Source organism: Lepidochelys kempii, chromosome 8, assembly GCF_965140265.1.
Source record: "Lepidochelys kempii isolate rLepKem1 chromosome 8, rLepKem1.hap2, whole genome shotgun sequence".
Taxonomy (NCBI): Eukaryota; Metazoa; Chordata; order Testudines; family Cheloniidae; genus Lepidochelys; species Lepidochelys kempii.
In genome coordinates, this window is record NC_133263.1 from 44784694 (window position 1) to 44804005 (window position 19312).

Consider the following 19312-nt stretch of genomic DNA (forward strand, 5'->3'; position numbering starts at 1 on the left):
CCACTCACTGTCCTCCAAACCCCTCCGTCAAACTCCACTCTGCCATGACCTCCGAGAAACCCAACAGGGGTTAGGCAGCCGGTGTGCTGAGGCCTTTCTATCTCATGCTGACCAGTATTGTCTCACTGTTTCGTTATGCTCCCTATCATGCTTCCCCAGAAGTATCCAGGGCTTTGAGATACCTGGCTACCACCTACGATTAGCGTGAGGAGGCCTTGTCTTTACCTGCCATAGGCCAGCTCCCCAACTCCACCTTCCACAGCAACACAAGTAACGCCCTCTAGGCCTACACAGGCCCTGATCTCTCTCTCCAGGTTAGCAGTGGGCACACTCCAACCCCCGAGCATCTCCCTGGAATGTCCAGCCCCTGATTCACTGGCCCCTCACAGGATTTACCGATGCGCTGCTCCCAGAGAAGCAGTGTACCCCAGCTTACCAGTCCCACCTCAGACCACCATGCCGCTTCACACCCAGCACTTAGACATGATTAGAGTGAAAACAGGTACAGGTTTTATTTAACAAAGGCTAGAGATTCAAGTGACAGCAAGTAGAAGTATTGGAGTATTCTGGTTATATATAAAATAATAACATGCATTCTAGAACCTAGATGTAATTAGCTAGTTACCTGATCAGCATCCTGTACAGCAGACAGGAGAAGATCAAGAATGGGCTCTCAAAACTGGAGACTCTCACACAGAACCAACCTTCCACACAAACTTCCACATGGCTGGTCTTTACAAAAATGTGACAAGCCATTTACAATGCACACTTCACTTCTCTACAGAGGAAAAAGGACAGTAAACTATCTAAACTCCTACATGCCACAGGGGGTACAACAGTGGTACCCTCAACTCACCTAACAATATTGTTAATCTATCCAACCACACACTTAGCCTGGCAGAAGAGTCTGTCCTATCTTGAGGACTCTCTTTCTGCCCCACCACCCCCACAAACATGATACAGTTTTGCACTGATCTGGAAGCCTACTTTTGTCATCGCCGAATCAAGGAATATTTTCAACACACCACTGAACAATGCGCTGACCCACAGGAACCCTCCTACCAACACTACAAGAAGAAGAATTCTGCTTGGACTCCTCCTGACAGTCAAAATCACAGACTGGACTTGTACATAGAGTGCTTCTGCAGACGTGCACAGGCTGAAATTGTGAACAAATAGCATCACCTGCCCCATAACCTCAGCCGTACAGAACGCAACGCCATCCACAGCCTCAGAAACAACTCTGATGACATAATCAAAGGGGCTGAGAAAGGAGATGCTGTCGTCATAATGAACAGGTCAGATTATGAACAGGAGGCTGCCAGGCAACTCTCCAACACCACATTCTAAAGGCCACTATCCTCTGATCCCACTGAGGGTTACCAAAAGAAACTATACCATCTGCTCAAGAAACTTTCTGCTATAGCACAGGAACAAATCTACATGGACACACCCCCAGAGCCCCGACCAAGGGTATTCTGTCTGCTACCCAAGATCCATAAACCTGGAAACCCTGGACGCCCCATCATCTCAGGCATTTCTTACAGCAGGATTATCTGGCTATTTGGACTCTGTCCTCAGATTCTATGCTACCAGCACTCCTAGCTATCTTTGAGACACCACCGACTTCCCGAGAAAACTACAATGCATTGGTGATCTTCCTGAAAACACCATCCTGGAAACCATGGATGTAGAAGCTCTTTACACCAATATTCCACACAAGGATGGACTACCAGCTGTTAAGAACAGTATCTCTGCTAAGGCCACGGCACACCTGGTGGCTGTGTTTTGTGACTTTGTTTTCACCCACAACCATTTCAGATTTGGGGACAACTTATATCTTCAAGTCAATTCCACTGCTATGGGTACCCACATGGCCCCACAGTAAGCCAACATTTTTATGAACGCTTCCTCAGCTCTCGTCCCCTAGCACCCCTCCTCTACTTGCGCTACATTGATGACATCATCAGATGGACCCACAGGAAGGAGGCCCTTGAAGATTTCCACCTGGATTTCAACAATTTCCACCCCAACATCAACCTCAGCCTGGACCAGTCCACACAAGAGATCCACTTCCTGGACACTACAGTGCAAATAAGTGATAGTCACATAAACACCACCCTATACCGGAAACCTACTGACCTCTATACTTACCTACATGCCTCCAGCTTCCATCCAGGATACATCACACAATCCATTGTCTAGAGCCAAGCCCTAAGATACAACCAAATTTGCGCCAATCCCTCAGATAGAGACAAACACCTACAAGATCTTTATCAAGCATTCTTAAAACTGCAATACCCACCTGGGGAAGTGAGGAAACAGACTGACAGAGCGAGATGGGTATCCAGAAGTCACCTACCACAGGACAGGCCCAACAAGGAAAATAACAGAACACCACTGGCGATCACGTACAGCCCTCAGTTAAAACCTCTCCAGCGCATCATCAACGATCTACAACCTATCCTGGAAAACGATCCCTCACTCTCCCAGACCTTGGGAGGCAGGCGAGTCCTCGCTTACAGACAGCCCCCCAGCCTGAAGCAAGTACTCACCAGCAACCACACACCACACCACAGAAACACTAACCCAGGAACCAATGCCTGTAGCAAACCTCGTTGGCTACTCTGTCCCCATATCTACTCTAGCAACACCATCAGAGGACCCAACCACATCAGCCACACCATCAGGGGCTCATTCACCTGCACATCTAGAATCATTGAATCATAGAATATCAGGGTTGGAAGGGACCTCAGGAGGTCATCTAGTCCAACCCCCTGCTCAAAGCAGGACCAATCCCCAACTAAATCATCCCAGCCAGGGCTTTGTCAAGCCTGACCTTAAAAACTTCTAAGGAAGGAGATTCCACCACCTCCCTAGGTAACGCATTCCAGTGTTTCACCACCCTCCGAGTGAAAACGTTTTTCCTAATATCCAACCTAAATCTCTCCCACTGCAACTTGAGACCATTACTCCTCGTTCTATCATCTGCTACCACTGAGAACAGTCTAGAGCCATCCTCTTTGGAATCCCCTTTCAGGTAGTTGAAAGCAGCTATCAAATCCTGAAAGCAGCTATCAAATCAGAATCTACTAATGTTATATATACCATCATGTGCCAACAATGCCCCTCTGCTATGTACATTGGCCAAACAGGACGGTCTCTGTGTAAAAGAATAAATGGACACAAATCGGACATCAGGAATGGTCACATACAAAAGCCAGTAGGAGAACACCTCAGTCTTCCTGGACATTCTATAACAGATTTAAAAGTAGCCATACTTGGACAAAAAAACTTCAGAAACAGACTTCAAAGAGAAACTGCAGAACTAAAATTCATTTTCAAATTTAACACCATTAATTTGGGCTTGAATAGGGACTGGGAGTGGCTGGCTCACTACAAAAGCAGCTTTGCCTCTCCTGGAATTGACACCTCCTCATCAATTATTGGGAGTGGACTATATCCACCCTGATTGAATTGGCCCTGTCAACACTGGTTCTCCACTTGTGAGGTAACTCCCTTCTCTTCATGTGTCAGTATATATATGCCTGCATCAGTAATTTTCACTCCATGCATCTGAAGAACTGGTTTTTTACCCTTGAAAGCTTATGCCCAAATAAATCTGTTAGTCTTTAAGGTGCCACCGGACTCCTTGCTGTTTTTGTGGATACAGACTAACACAGCTACCCCCTGATGCTTAGCTAGTTACTGTCATGCCTTACAGAGCAAAAGGCATTTTTCCTGCATTTTACAGCTAGCACTGGCTGTGATCTTCCATTCATAGGATGTCATGCTGTCAGCTTGCCTCCCATATGAAAGATCCAGGTTGTGTCTCTGCATCCTCAGCTATACCCCCACAATCCATTCTCTTCCTATATGTTTCCTTTCATGAAGATTTCACAATCTCTTGATTGACATTTGGTTCAGTAGGTGAACAGGCATTCATTGGGAGGCCCCCAATACACACCTGATCAGATGCAGAGATAAGCATCTTTCACTTCCTGCCTGTAACAAATGTGTCTGAGGTTTGTCACCTTCTGATGACCTGCCTCACCTCCCTGATTTTAAGAACAGTTTTCAGTACAGTTATCTAACTCCTTAAACATTATCCGTACACACATTTTGCAATGATTATGATGACCCGTGGGCTCTTGGGGAGAGAGAGAGAGAGACCTCACCTACCACCCCTTAGTGAATTATTGTGCATGTGTCTGACACAGGGATCCCTGTAGAATCCAGTGCATCGCCTGTGTCCACTGCCAGTTGGCATCAAGAGATCCCTGGGTCACACTCTCCCCTTTGTCGGCTGTATCCATCTGCTTGTTGTCTTACACTTACGGCACATCTACACTGGCAGAGTTACAGCACCGGGAGTTACAGCGCTGCTCAGAGAGCATTGACGGGAAACCGCGGTTGTGTGGCAGCTGCCTGTCAGCTGCCTGCGCAATAGCGTGTTCACATTTGTGGCACTTGCCGCGGTATTCAGAGCGGTGCACTCTGGGCAGCTATCCCACAGAGCATCTATTTCTCTTCTGCTGCTAAGAGTTGTGAGAAGGCGGAGGGGGTTGCAAGGCATCCTGGGTCCTGTCCCAATGCCCTGTGATGCATCGCTTCGCATCCTAGCAATCCCTGTGCGTCCACATTTGGCGCCATCTTTCAACGGTTTGTGTGCTGTGCACCCTGCCTCTTCGGGCTGCAGGAATGTTGACCAGTATGCTGCTTGCTCTGACCAACTCGTCACGAGTGGCAGTGGAGTTCTTCCTTAAACTGCAAAGGCAAGAAGAGTGTGACATTGATCTCACCACGCATAGTAGCTGTGCCATGAGATTGCTTGTGGGCTCGGGAAACAGGCCCTGAGTGGTGGGATCACATCGTGATGCATGTCTGGGATGACGAGCAGTGGCTGCAGTACTTTTGGATGAGGAAAGCCACATTCATGGGACTGTGTGATGGGCTCGCCCCAGACCTGCGATGCAAGGACACGAGAATGAGAGCTGCACTGTCGTTGGAGAAGCGCGTGGCAATTGCACTGTGGAAGCTGGCAACTCCAGACTGCTGCTGATCGTCACTTACCAGTTCAGAGTGGAAAGTCTACCATTGGACTCATGTTGACGGGAATCTGCAGGGCCATTAACTGCATCCTTCTCTGAAAGACCGTGACTCTGGGCAACGTGCGTGACATTGTAGATGGCTTTGCACAAATGGGCTTCCCTAACTGCAGAGGGGAGATAGATGGCACACATATTACAATTCTGGCACCAGACCGCCTAGCCACTGAGTAAATTAATCGCAAGGGGTATTTCTCAATTGTTCACTAGGCGCTTGTGGATCACCGTGGGCGTTTCACAGACATTAACACAGGCTGGTCCATAAAGGTGCATGACGCACACATCTTTCGGAACACTGGCCTGTTCAGGAAGCTGCAAGCAGGGACTTTCTTCCCGGACCAGAAGATCACCATAGGGCAAGTCGAAATGCCCATTTTGATCCTGGGAGACCCTGCCTACCCCTTAATGCCGTGGCTTATGAAGCCATACATGGGGCAACATGACAGAAGCAAGGAGAGGTTCAACAACAGGCTGAGCAAGTGCAGAATGATTGTTGAATGTGGTTTTGGTTGTTTAAAAGCCTGCTGGCACTGTCTCTATGGGAAGCTGGACCTGGCAAATGACAATATTCCTATGCTTATAGCCGCGTGCTGTACACTCCATCATATTTGTGAAAGGAAGAGTGAAAGCTTCACTCAGGGCTGGACTGTAGAGGCTCAGCGCCTGGAGGCTGAGTTTGAACAGCCAGAGACCAGGGCTATTAGAGGGGCGCAGCACGGGGCCACAAGGATCAGGGATGCCTTGAGGCAGCAATTTGAAGCTGAAAGCCGCTAATATTTGCTGCTATACTTGGGAGTGCAGTGCTTGTAATGTTAGGAGGTGATTGGTGCTGACTATGCAATATGTGGGTTTAACATAATTGTATGTTGCTTTGCAGGGCTCTTTTTGCTTTCAATTAATAGAATAATGATTGCTTTCAAACCAACACAATTCTTTTATTAAAAAACAACAACTGGAGGAGAGAAGCAAACCAAAAAAACCCATCATCAGTGAGGGGGATGGGGGAAGGGGTGTCCCAGGATGGCTAAAGATTTGTGTATGTCCAGGGATCATATCCAACCTTCTTCTTTGGAGTACAATGCAGCGGGTACTGTACTTTTTCAGGGCCAAACTGCAGAGGGATGGGTGTTGAGTGCAGTGAGTAGTGGGAGTCCGCAATGCTGGACTGTGATGGGGGAGGAGTGGAATGCCAGGGATATAGACTGGATCCAGGAGATTGATAAGAGTGTGTTAGCGGTGTCTGGGGGGTGCATGGGAAAGAGTTTTGTGACAGCGGCTGCAGGGGAGGGTGGGCGCAGAGCTGCTCGGTTTGAAGAGCTAGTATCACCTGGAGCATGTCTGCTTGTAGCTCCATAACCTTTAAGAGCGGCTCCGTGGCTTCATTCTGGTGTTCCGCATTCTCCTTTCAAAAAAAAAAAAAAGGAGGACTTGTGGCACCTTAGAGACTAACAAAGGTGCCACACGTCCTCCTTTTCTTTTTGCAGATACAGACTAACACGGCTGCTCCTCTGAAACCTGTCATTCTCCTTTCAGTCCCTCTTCTCGCTGTCGTGCCACTCCTTCAATTCCTGTGGAGTGCATTGTAACATCATGCAGAAAGTCCTCCTTAGTTCTTCTTGGCTGCTTTCTAATTCTGTGCAGCCGTTCAGCCACTGGTAACAAAGAGAGAGGCTGGGCTCCCAAGGTCATCTCTGTGAAGTTTAAACACAACATATTACAGAAGCAGTATTTTTTACAACACAGAGAACACTGATTCGGTGATTTAAAACACAGCAAGTACTCACACACTTGTCACTAACTGGCTGACCCCAGGGAAGCACACATGAGCCACAAGCCCCCCCAGATGGTGAGTAGCAGCAGGGGCAGGATAAATCAGTCTTCCCAGACCCTTCTGTACACTGGGCACGTGGCTCTTGGAGAGATCCAGTACTGGGGCGGGGGCTGATAATCATTCCTATCCCCATACTTTCCACAGGATGTGATCATTATAGAAGATATCTCGCTGCTGAGGGTCAGCAGGGAATCAAGGGAGGGACTTCTCCAAGACTGCGGCTTCTGCCCTGACCCCTATGCGGCTTGCGTGTCTGTAGCAATGGTCCTCTCTCCCTCACCCCCCCGTGATGGCACTGTGGTGCTCCCAGTGATAAAGCGCTGTCTATACTGGTGCTTTTCAGCGCTAAAACTTTTGTCGCTCAGGGGTGTGTTTTTTTCACATCCCTGAACGACTAAAGTTTTAGCTCTGAAAGTGGCAGTGTACTGGGTAGAGTGGGTGCTACTATTGTGCAGGGCTTTGGGATAGTGGCACAGGGAGCTGTGTGAGCAGGTGGGGGGTACATGGCAGGTGGATCTAGGTGCTGCAGGGTGTTGGATGTGTTGGCTGGAGCCCTGGGAGGAGGGCGCTAGTACTGGTTGGGCTTGGTTGGTAGGTAGTGATCAGCAGCCCATAGGATTGAGTGTTGGGCAACTCCTGTCGGCATGTGATGCTGGGTAGAGTGAGGAGCCCATTGGTAAGTGTGGCTGGTGCTGGGGGTGTGCGCAATGGTGGAACATGTGGCTGGCACTGACATGTGGGTCGAGTGGTACCAGGGCCTGCTGGTAGCAGGAGACTGGTGATGTGCGTGTACCTGGGCGACAGGTGGGAAGTGCCGCGGCACACAGTGGCTGGTGGCTGGCAGCGGGTGAGGACACGTGGTGAGTTGTGGGTGGCTGGCACCGCAGGTGGTGAGAGGCCCTGGCTGCAGGAAGGTAGGACAGGTGGCACTGCATGGCATGCTCACTGGTTTGCAGAGGGCATTGCTCAGGCGGGGGAGTGCTGTGGGGAGGGGGGGTTCTCTGTGTGGCGCTGAGGATCCTCTTGGCTGCTGGGTTTTGTGCTGAATCTCCCATGAGAGCTGGGGCGGGGTTGGGGGAGACTGTACCATCCTTTGGCCCGCTTTACAGCGCGGCTCCCTCTGCGCACGCGCTACTAGGCTGTGAGCGGAGGATAGAAACTACAACTCCCAGAAATCCCCGCCGGGCGCGCATGCGCGGCGGAGCCATCTTGAAATCTGAGCCGTAATCAAAGAGCCTCAGTGGCAGGAGGTGCCTCGCGGGCGGCGGGAGGTGTCGTGGCGCGGCCGCGCCTTGCCCCGCCCCGAGCCACAAGCGGGGTGCCGGTGGGGTGGGTCGGGTCAGGTCAGGTCAGGGATCGCCAAGGGAAGGGCTGTGGGGTCAGGGGGACTCTGGGGGAAGCCTGAGGGGTCCCTGAGACAGCCTGAGGGGTCAGGGTGTTCCATAAGGGGGTCAGCCTGGGGGGCCAGGGGGAGCCTAAGGTGGGGTCAGGGGTCCCTGGTGTGAGCTTGTGAGATTGGGGATCTCCAGGGTGGGGGGCAGCCTGTGAGGTCAAGGATCCCTGGAGTCAGCCTGTGGGGTGAGGGGGGGCCCCAACGTGGGGGGGAGCCTGTGAGATGAGGGGGTCCCAGTGAATGCCCCCAGGAGATCTATTGAGTGAGCAGGGAGGACTCCCGTAGCAGGCGTGGGTGTGGGTCTGGGTGCTAAGGAGGAAGATGAGGGAGATCTGCCGGATTTGCGCCCGGGAGCTCTGTGGCAACCAGAGACGCTGGATATTCCACACGGCTGCCAAGCTCAACTTGCAGGTGCTTCTCTCCCATGTCCTGGGCAAGGAGCTCTGCCGAGATGGCAAAGCTGAATTTGCCTGCAGCAAATGTGCGTTCATGCTGGACCGCATCTACAGGTTTGACACGGTCATCGCTCGCATCGAAGCCCTCTCCATCGAGCGTTTACAGAAGCTGCTGGTGGAGAAGGATCGTCTCAAGTTTTGCATTGCCAGCATGTACAAGAGGAATAATGAAAACTCTGGTATTGATGACAAAGTTGTTGGGGATGTGACTGTGGACATTTCTGGCCTGCCTGATATCAGATACACGGCCCTTCTTCAGGAGGACTTTGCCTATTCTGGATTTGAATGCTGGACAGAGCATGACGAACATATCCTAGAACCGCATAGCTGTCACACTTCGGAGAGTGTGGGTAACCGCCCAAGGCGATGCCATGGCTGTGCTGTGTTACGTGTTGCAGATGCTGACTATGAAGCGATTTGCAGAGTCCCACGAAAGGTGGCCAGGAGTATCTCTTGTGGGCCTTCCACCAGGTGGCCAGCTAGCGTATGCAATGAGGAATCCTCTGTTTGTGAACCTATAACTGCTGACTCAGGAAATAACAAGGTGCCTGTGGAAGAAGAAAGCATGGAGGAGGGGACTCCTGGGTCCTCTTTTGAATCTTTGGACGCAACGGTGGAGGTCAGCCCTCCACGACAGAAGGATGAGGAAGCAGACAAAGGTGTAAAAGGGAGCGAGAAGTGTGATGATTCCTCAGATGCCCGTACTACTCCAAACTCGTCATTGTATGGGAATAGGTTGGAGCTAGCCCTTAGCCTGATCAAAGCTTTTGACTACAAGCCTGTTCAGAGTCCCAGAGGGAGCAGGTTACCTATTCTAGTGAAATCCATCCTGCCATGTTCCAAGCCTAGCCGTGACCTGGTGGATGGAAGTGCTCTTCCTGGCTCAGTGAATGCTGGTTCTGGTTTCCTCAGTGCAGCCACAAAACCCTTTCCCTTGGAGCTTTCTGACCTGCAGGAGCTGTGGGACGATCTCTGTGAAGATTATCTGCCGCTTCGGGTACAGGTAGAGGTCAATGTACAACATTAGTTTAAAAAAATACTGATCCTGAGACCACTGTGGATTCAGATGTGCTGAGATCATATGGATAGCTAAGTGTAGCCAAACTCAGGTTAGGAATAGGTCGCTGCCTATTAACTATTTAACTGTACCCCCTCTATGCAGTCTGTTCCTTTTCCATGATCAGGTATTGTCTCCCTGCTGTGTTTTGAAGAAGTGAGCCCTCTGGGGCTTGGAGTCTTCACATCTCTCTCTCTCTCCTGTTACTTCCAAAGACTGTATACTAGTGTGGGTCTGAGTCTTAGTTTGCCTCTAGTTTCCTACCAAACAGATACTGCTACTTTATTTTCCCTTGCTACTCTCTATAACTTGGTTTAAATGTGTAAGTTCCACTAAAGGGAATTGTAAACTGCCAGAGACCTCTTCTAAGTGCTGATTTCTTTTGGCCTTTATAACTGCTCTGTTCTGATGTATCAGGAATTTTTCTCCTCTCAGACAGAGTCCTAAACTATAATCCTCCCTCGAAGGATCAGTCCTCAAATGTACACAGCACACAGGAGTACACTGGTATGTTACCTACAGAGACTGTCATCTTTGAGATGGATTTGCTTCAGTGGATGATTTTAGGGCTGGCATTCTAGATATTTGGTTTGCCTCCTGATCCTTTAAAAAGTTCAAGTGATTAGTGGCAGATGCCACCAAAAGCCTGTGAGTTGAAGACTCTGCTTTCAGAGGAATTCCAGGTGTCTTGCCCGCTGTGTTGATTCCAGTCCACATATAGCTCTGGATTTTCTCTGTTTTGCCAGGCCTTAAAATCCTGATTAGTATGTGGCCAGAAAACTACACCTGTAACTACTTTACTACTATGTTAATGAATAGAAAGCCCTAGTCAGCTTCAATTCAGGAATATCCATGTCAGTCTAATTGCATTCACATTAGCAGTCTTAGTGCTGTCTAATGTGCCAGCTAGCCTCTGGGACTAGAAAGATGCTTGTTTATTACTATGGCAACTGTAGCCAGTGGATACATTTCCTATTCAGAGAGCACTGCTGATTCTTTTTCTAGTCTGACATTTTCCAGAGACCTGTACTGTTTCTGCATCAGCTATGACGTGCCTTTATTGACAGGCTAGAAATTGTGCAATGGAGGAACACAAACTGACAAAAGCAACAAATTCAGTGCCAGTCCACTTGTAGCTCATGATTGAAGACCTGCTGACACCACCTGAAAAACCTTCTAGTGAGGAACGGTGCTGCAGCTTCTGCCCTATTCTATAGTCTCTATATCCCTGACTGCTCATTTTTCATTACTGGGGACATTTGTACAGAATTAATAAGATTTTTTTTTCTTAATGCACATCTTTAAAGAGTGGAACAAACATTAATTTGTATATGGATTTAAATGGCTTGGCTTTCTCTCATGTCTTATCATCTTTGTTACATCTCAGAGTTATTTACAAAGGTTTTTCTAAACTCTAGCCTTTGTCACATGTCTGTCTCTGCAGTGATTCATCATGTTGAATTTGCAACTTCCAATTTCTTAACATTTTGTTGCCATGGTATCACCAGCACTCAAGGATTCAGTGCTGGATCTGGCAGAAGGAGAAAGCTCTTACTCACACTCTCTAGATGGCTTTTATACTAGAAATGGAAAGTCAGTTGCCAGCAAAGTAAATAGTTGTATAAATGTTTTTTTCCTTCTTTTCCCCAGTATGAAAACAACTCTTCAAGAACCAAATATTGTGTTCGTTCCATTAACATGGAAATCTGCTGATCACAGGAGTTGCATTGCCCTAAGAAGCTGATATGCTTCTTATCTTTGTTCCTTGCCTAGAATAGCAATCCTTTTAGGTTCATTCATCGCAATTAGGATGTCTCAGAGCATTAAGAGCTGATAGGCAGATGACTTCTTAAGCCTGGTTGGCACTGGCATTTTCTGCAAAATGTTAAACCGCTTTCAGCCTTGCAGCTCCAGAGGCAGTAGCAACAATGCTGGCATAAACTGGCTGCCAGTGCTGTCACCCTTGTTCTGTGCAAACCTGCTCTTGGCAGGGTTAGACAACATGGTGGTTATGAAAGGCAAGTGGGCAATCTATGCTAACGCTCCTATTGCTGCTGTTCCTGCCGCAGGTGCACTGCGGGGGAAAACTTAGAAAATGCCAATGTAGAAAAAATTCTGGGGTGCAGAGATTCTATTTTTGGTGCAGTAGTGCCCCAGTAATGAAGAATTAAGGATGGCAGATCCTAAGTGCCACGACTTGGCTCTTCTAAGTTGGTCATGGCGTGCTCGCGCGCTCTCTCTCTCTCTCTCTCTTTTTTTTTAAAATTTCCTAATGTGTATCAATTATTCAAATACATTAATTTTTAAAAATAATGTAATTGGGGAGGAAGGAGAATTTATGCTTTTTCTTGTGCCTTTTCAGCAGCCTAACTAAAAAGTTACAGTTTGCCTCCTGTAAGATATGCTAGCAGCAGCCTCTGTCTGTGCTCAAGGGCTCCTGGTCAGGCCAGGTAGAACAATATGCAGGGTTGTCAGAGTGCAGAGCTTTATTAAAACCTTAAGTCCCTGGCACTTGTTCAGAAGTGATTGCTGGCCCCATTGCTTACAGCATTAAATATGCTGTCAACCAAGCAAGGCTCTTGTCCCTCCTGAGGACTAGGTCTAGACCAAATTTCAAAGCTCAGCCAAAATGATCTGTTTTAAACCTTTCAAATCTATTATTTGGGGCAGGATGTTAGGCTCTTACAAAAGCAGAGGGACTGAAGAACAAGTGGCCAGTAATTCTTGATTTTTCTAACCAGTAACTAGCTGTGACACAGCGGCTAGCTGATCTCATCTAGCTATGACTGCAGTCAGTGCTTTGGGCCACTTTTAGGTTTTTATTATTCAAATGCAGAGGGCTCCTTGTATTGCTTTCCCAGCAGCGTGACTCTTGTTAACAGCCTCCTCATAGAATATGGGTCATCTCTGGCTGTCAGAGCTGCCTTAAGGTTCCTTCCCCCTTTTTCTGCTCTTCAGCAGCAGTCTGTGCAGCAGTCTGTGCTGTTCCATCCTTCAGAGGTCATGTACACTCTCACCAATCTACCAGAGATGTTGGTGCTTAAGTATCTCACTGCAACCCAGAGACAGAATGCAGCAGTGCCTCGGCAGCTCTTGCTATTTGATTTATTTATATTGCCAGGTATCATGATCATTTCCCCACCATGTTGTTTGCTGTACAAGCACAGGGTCCAGCCTCCCAGCCCTGAAGAGCTTACATCTGAAACTGGGAAAAATTAAAGGCTTGGGAGGGGAAGGAATATCGCATTCAAGCAAAGTGGTCAGGGTGGTGCTAGTCATAGACTTGTTGGTACAGTTTTTGTCCCCCTTTAGCTTATTATAGAAGAATGGAGGGAGAGCAAATGAGAGGATGGGGTGCAGGAGCAGAAAACAGGAGCAGAAAAGTGGAAGAGGGGGATGAAAGAAGGGGAAGAGGGTCATTGAGGGGGAGGGCGAGAATATGAGGCGGGGAGTGGGGAATAAAGGAGGAAGGCAAAGAAAAATATCAGACTGGACCAGGAGGGTGAGAAGGAATGGGGGTGCGGTGGGGGGGGGAAGCAGGAGAAGGTTGGAATCAAACATCAGTCAGCAGAGAGAAAACAATACCCAGTGTTCAAAGGCTGAAGAGCATTGTGCTGCCCCCAGGCATTCAGGGCTTCTGTATGCTTGCTGTTGCTGGGGAAGCACCCGCTCCTTTGAGCCACCCATCTCCTATGGTCATAGGAGAGGAAAACTCAGTGAAATAGAGCTAGTCAAAGTGAGCTGCCATGTGAGCTGTGTGTAGGGTTGCCTGGAGCTGGCTTTGTTGTCTCCTTGCTCCTACTCCAGAAAGTCTGGCCGAGGCATTCTTAAATCTTCAGCAGGAAGGCAATAGTGAATCTGGGCAGTGGCTGCATTTTCCCTGATAATCGTTGTTTACTATTGCTGCTGATACCCAAAAGCGTGCTTCTCACCTTCCAGACAGAATGGGTCTGAACTCAGCCCCAGAGAGCTTACAGGCCTAATTTGATGTGAAGGAGTGAGACAGTAAGGAGGGCGATGACAGAAGTGTCAATCAGATTGTTATGTGATTACTCAGCGGGTGCTGGCTGGCACACACAATGCTGCGACAAGGAAGGTGTGGTTTTTTTTTTCTTTTCTTTGCTTTCCAAGTAAATTGATGTCTGTCTTGGCTAACTTTTTCAGGCCTAGTGGCAGAAGCAAGTGGGGAGACCCGAACTAGAAGTGTTGGCCTCACAAATCATCTTAGAAAGGGCATTCCATGCATGTTGTGGGAGCAGGCAATGATATTTGTGGATAAAGTAGAGCACTGAGGTTGGCATCACGGGGAGTGGAAGGAGGAGATCAGTGCAATGCATGGGGAGTGCAGAAGGAGATAGCTAAGTTATGGAGAATCGTGAAGGGTGATTACAAGAATCTTGGGCTGGACATTGTGTAGACAGGAGCCAGTTTAGTGATTCAAAGAGGGTGGGAAATAGGTTCCAGTCTGGTGGTGAGGAAGGTGATCTTAGTAGCAGCAGCATTTTGGATGGATTGAAGGGGGTGATGTGGGTGCCAGGGAAGCCCCTGAGAAGATTACAGTAATAGGGACAGCAGGTAAGGACCTGAACAAGAGTGTTTGCTGTTAGGTCGGACAGAAAAGGTCAGGTCCTGATGATGAAGTGTCAGGACTGGCTGGGTGTGACGGCAAGGGAGGAGGCAGCGATTATCCTGGGTTATATGCTGAGGAACTGGTGGTGGTCTAAGGTGAAGGGAGTTTCAGAAGGAAGCTAAATTCAGCTCTGGCTATGTTAAGCTGACTGCTAGGCACGCGGGAGGGATGGGATTGGAGTGGGGGAAGTAGATTGGTGAGTTGCTGGCTGGAGATGGTAGTTGAAGCTGTATGAACAGATGAGATCACCCAGTGAGAGGGTGTAAAGTGAGAACAGTGGGCCAAGAACAGACCCTTGGAAGGGGAGGAGGTCCCTGAAGGATCAGCCAGACATGCAGCAAGAGAGGGTGGAGGTGCAGGTGGCAGGATGTTGAGAAGGTGGCTATAAGGAGCAGATGTTTTGAAATCCACATTAGGAGCATAGGCGCCAACTTTTTCCGGCGCTGGTGGGTGCTCGACCCTGGCCCCGCCCTGACTCCACCCCTGGCCCGCCCCCATTCCAACCGTGTCCCCAAAGTCCCCACCCCACCCCAACCTCATCCCTGCCCCTATTGGACTCCTTCCCCAAATCCCCGCCCTGGCCCCGCCTCTTCCACAAGCGCGTTGCATTCCTGCTCCCTCCCAGCGCATGCCGCTGCGAAACAGCTCTTTTGCAGCAGCAAGCGCTGGGTGCTACAGGGAGAAGTGGGGAAGGTGCACTCAGGGGAGGAGGTGGAGGTGAGCTGGGGTAGTGGGGCGGGGAGCTGCTGGTGGGTGCAGAGCACCCACTAATTTTTCTCCATGGGTGCTCCAGCCACCGAGCACCCACAGAGTTGGCGCCTATGGTTAGGAGGGCCACCACCACTCTGAGCACTGAACAGAAACCAAGAAAGGACTCAGGCCACCCATCCTCTCTTTTGTCTCTCCAGAATCTGCCTGAGGACCATCAGCAGCTGACTCAGTGTGACTCTGTGGCGAGTGGGCATGTGTCTGAATCGCACGCTGCTGAGCTGCAGGACAAAATCCAGCAGTACAATTCCACCAACAAGGTATTTGTTCACTGGCAGCACGTTCAGCTTCTTGAGGATTCTCGTTTACCTTAATTAGCAATAGCCATGAAGGGTCATTGCAGGCACTGGAAGTTGCCCAAACTGAGATGGTGCTATTGGCCTTCAACAAGGCTAGGATGTGCTTCCTTTCCTATAGCTATGCTATGCAGCTTCCTTCCTTATGCCAGTTCTAAAGCAGTGTTTGAAAGACCTTCCCCTATGCCAGGGGGACTCCATAGAGCCATTGGAAGAAAGATGCCTACATCCCTGAGCTCCACCCACTGCCTGCCCCTCCTGCTCTGGCTTCTTGGCTGCTGCTTCTCTATGGTGAGCCTTCTGCAGGCAAAGAGAGGGAAACTGCCATGGAGACAGCTGGCCTCCTTTTGGTGTGGGGTGAAGGAGGTCAGCCTGCAGAGGGGCCTGCCCTAGCATCCTTTTAAAGGGCATGAATTAAAAATTAGCTGAACAAGAAGATGGCCAGCCTAGTGGCAGGTTAAATGAATACACATGGGAAGGCATAGCTGGTTTTATGTATGCCCATTGTGGTGTTGTAAATTAACTGTAACCAATCAGGAAAACACCACAGAAGTTATTGTGAACAGCTCCATGCAAACTTCTGCTCAGTGTGCAGCAGCAGGCAAAATTGCAAAGTGTTTTACCACCCCTTTCTTAACACTGCTAAACATAGTCTGTTACAGTGCTCTTGTATAAATCCGTTGTCGTCCATAGCTGGAACACTTAAGTTCAGTTTGGCCAGCCTTGCTCAGGAAGGATAACTCCAAAAGAGAAAGGTCTGGAGAACAGCAATGAAAATGATTAGGGGTGTGGAATTAAAAAGACAAGGGCAATTTAGTTTCAAAAGAAGCCAAATAAGAGGTAACGTGCTAGGTGTATAAATTAATGAGCGGTATAGAGATGGTCATTTGGGAGTATTTGAGAATGAGTGTGGTATCAAGGCCATTATAGATATTTACCTTCTCACAATAAAAGATGTTTAAAAGGCAACATTTAAAACTGATTAAAATAAACACTTTTATTAAGCAACTTAATCTGTGGAAGTCACTTCCACATGCTGTTATGGAAGCAGTTGAGCAGGATTGAGAAAAGATTTATCTTCTATTACACTAGTGAGGATGAAAACATAGGAGGTGCTTTGGCACTCATGTTTCAGGGCATAAACCAGCCTTCCCCTCCAGCCATGATGTTGCAAAACTTCTGTGTGGCAGGGGAACCCCTAATCAGCACCTACCACTCCAGCCCCAATCAGGGAAATGGGTTGGGGCTGGGTAACTAGCTAGGACTGGCCTGGAAACTGGCCCCACCTGCCAGCCTCATTAACAGGGGCTAAATGCTTGGGAGGCCAAAAAGGGAGAGTAGGCTCAGAAGGAGCCAGGAGCCTGCTACCCTGTTGCCATGGAGGCCTGTGCTAGGCCAAACCTGTAAATACTCTGTAAATATTTGGAGCTTGGTGGTGGGGACCAGACACAGGAATAAAGAGCATGGGTGTTGCACCAGCTTGAGGTGGTCCTGACTCATTGGGGAGGATTTCACTGTGTTGAAGCTAGGACACTGGGCTGGATGGACCATGCATTTGCTCGAGTATGGTGTTACCTAAATCCAGGCAGTTGCTGCAAGAGTGAGTGGCTGGATGGAGGGTGCTACCTGGAGAAAGGGAGGAAGAGTGTAAATATGTAGCTGTAATGCTCTAGCGGTACTGGGTGAGTTGGAGGGAAAGGAAGTGGCCTCTGGGATATGTGGGTTCTGTTCGGAGGTTCCAGATCTCCGGGAGTACCAAGGGCTGGAACCTCTCCTCCCCTTTTGAAAGGGTTGGGGAAACGAGTAATCAAAACTGGGAATGGCATTAGGCAGCTGAGTGTTGGAGACTGTATCAGACAGAGTAAGCAGGATTCCAGCCCCTCCCTCAGACTGGATCACTGGGGGCTGGAAGCACAGGTTCTGACTTTCCAAAGTGCCGGAGGCTGCGTGACCCCAGCTCTATCCCAGGCCCTGCCCCCACTCCACCCTTCCCCCAAGGCTCCACCCCGCCTCTTCCCACCCCTGCCCCACCTCTTCCTGCCCAGTTCAGTCCCCTCCCCCAAGCACGCCATGTCCTCACTCCTCCCCCTCCCTCCCAGCCTCCTGCATGCTGCGAAGCAGCTGATTGCGGCGGGGGGAGGCATGGGGAGAGAGGGGGAGGCACTGATCCACAGGGCCCACTGGGGTGGTGGGAAGAAGCTGATGGGGAGGCTGCCAGTGGGAGCTCAGCACCCACCATTTTTTCCCCCATGGGTGCTCTAGCCCCAGAGTCAGCACCTATGGCTGGAAATTGGCCTCAGTCCCTGTGAAAGAAGGGAAGGCCTTGCATTGCCTTGTTGCTATTTTCTCCACCCAGATCAGGAGCAGCAGAGCCAGGCTTCAGAGGGAGCCACTTTGATCTTGGTCTGGGGAAATAAAGAGGAACCTCTGGGCTCTGTGGACTCAGTATGGTGTGGAGGGATTCTTGGGGGCAATTTGAGGACCTTTTGGGCTTGGTAACTAAACCGTTGTGTTCTCTGTGTTCAGTTGCTGCAGGAAAAGCTAAATGAGATGAATTTTGAATTAAAATCTGTCCAGGAAGCATCCCAGAGACAAGATCGTACAATCCAGAGTCTGAATGAGGCCCTGAAGAGCAAAGAAAGTGAGGTAACTAGCACTGCTGGGGAGGGCCGGTGCTGTGCCCTTGTATAGGAAATGTGGATGCAGGGAAGCATGCTATTCTAGCAGCAATTCAGAAGGAACCCTTCAGTCATCCTTGGACCTTGCTCATTTCTCCTGTGACTTGTTTCTGTCAAAGCACTTACAACAGGCAGAGGCAATCTGTGCCCAAGACTCCTTGAGGTGTGGGGCTTGCTAACGGTTGGGTGTCCTATCCCCTATCTTGCAGACAGAGGAGCTGTATCATGTGATTGAAGGGCAGAATGAGACCATGGCCAAACTACGAGACATGTTACATAGAAGCCAGCTTGGACATTTGCAGGTACTTCCCTGTGGGCCCCTCCATCCCCCAGAAGTGAGGGGCCTTTGCCTTTAAAAGAAAATTGAAAAGCGTTGGGTATTTCACTGTCACAGGCTCCTTCATTGTTCTGAACAGCTCTCGTGAGCTCACGCTTAAACACTCTCACGTTTCTGTTCTATCTTGTCAGACCTCGGAGGGGCTATCCCCTTCCCAGCAGCAGCACATGGCACTGCTAGATCTGCAGAACACACTCTTCTGCACCCAGCTGGAGATACAGCAGCTGAAGAGGGGTCAGCGGCAGAAAGAACACCAACTGGCTGAAGCCAGGAGAGCTACCCAGCTTCTTGAGGCTGCTGTGCAGGAGGAACAGCAGCTGAAAGAGGTGTCATGGAAACACAATCAGGTACGGCATGCTTCAGCAGTTGAGCATGGCCTGATGCCACATGCAAATGACAGTAAAGTGTTTTTGCATATGAAGAATACAAACCAATGACCTTCATAATGCTTATATTAGCTGAATGTCTTAAGTGGGTACTGTGCTGTGCATTCTCTGTCTAATTCATGTTAGCTTACATTCAGTAGTACGTGCACACAATCAGTGCAGAGACTGAATACAGTGGATCAGTAGTGGCACTTACTGGTATGTTTTAACTGGTACAAATGTCCTGTTTCTTTTTGTGATGCTGTATTCCTCTTTCTTCAGTGGATTAGCTGGGGTAGACTTAAAAATTTTCCTGTGCATGTAAGAACCATTTTTTAAATCCCCTTTTCTAGCCAGAGTTGAGGTTGAAAGTTTTCATCAGTTTTAAAGTTGT

At 49.1% G+C, this 19312-nt stretch overlaps 1 protein-coding gene across 14 annotated transcripts in view; it reads left to right on the forward strand.

Annotated features, from left to right (window-relative positions):
• Positions 1-19312, forward strand: part of PDE4DIP (phosphodiesterase 4D interacting protein) — a 150196-nt gene that overhangs the window by 68470 nt on the left and 62414 nt on the right. For 3 of the 14 annotated variants that reach the window (XM_073356286.1, XM_073356285.1, XM_073356284.1), the window contains exons 1-5: positions 8615-9790; positions 15383-15502; positions 18065-18184; positions 18426-18518; positions 18685-18900. In XM_073356286.1, the coding sequence (XP_073212387.1) occupies positions 8654-9790; positions 15383-15502; positions 18065-18184; positions 18426-18518; positions 18685-18900 (1686 nt within the window). In that variant the 5' untranslated portion in view covers positions 8615-8653. Of the gene's footprint in view, positions 1-8516; positions 9791-15382; positions 15503-18064; positions 18185-18425; positions 18519-18684; positions 18901-19312 lie in introns of those variants that run through there. The other 11 variants (XM_073356288.1, XM_073356287.1, XM_073356289.1 and 8 more) reach the window with 7 other exon arrangements.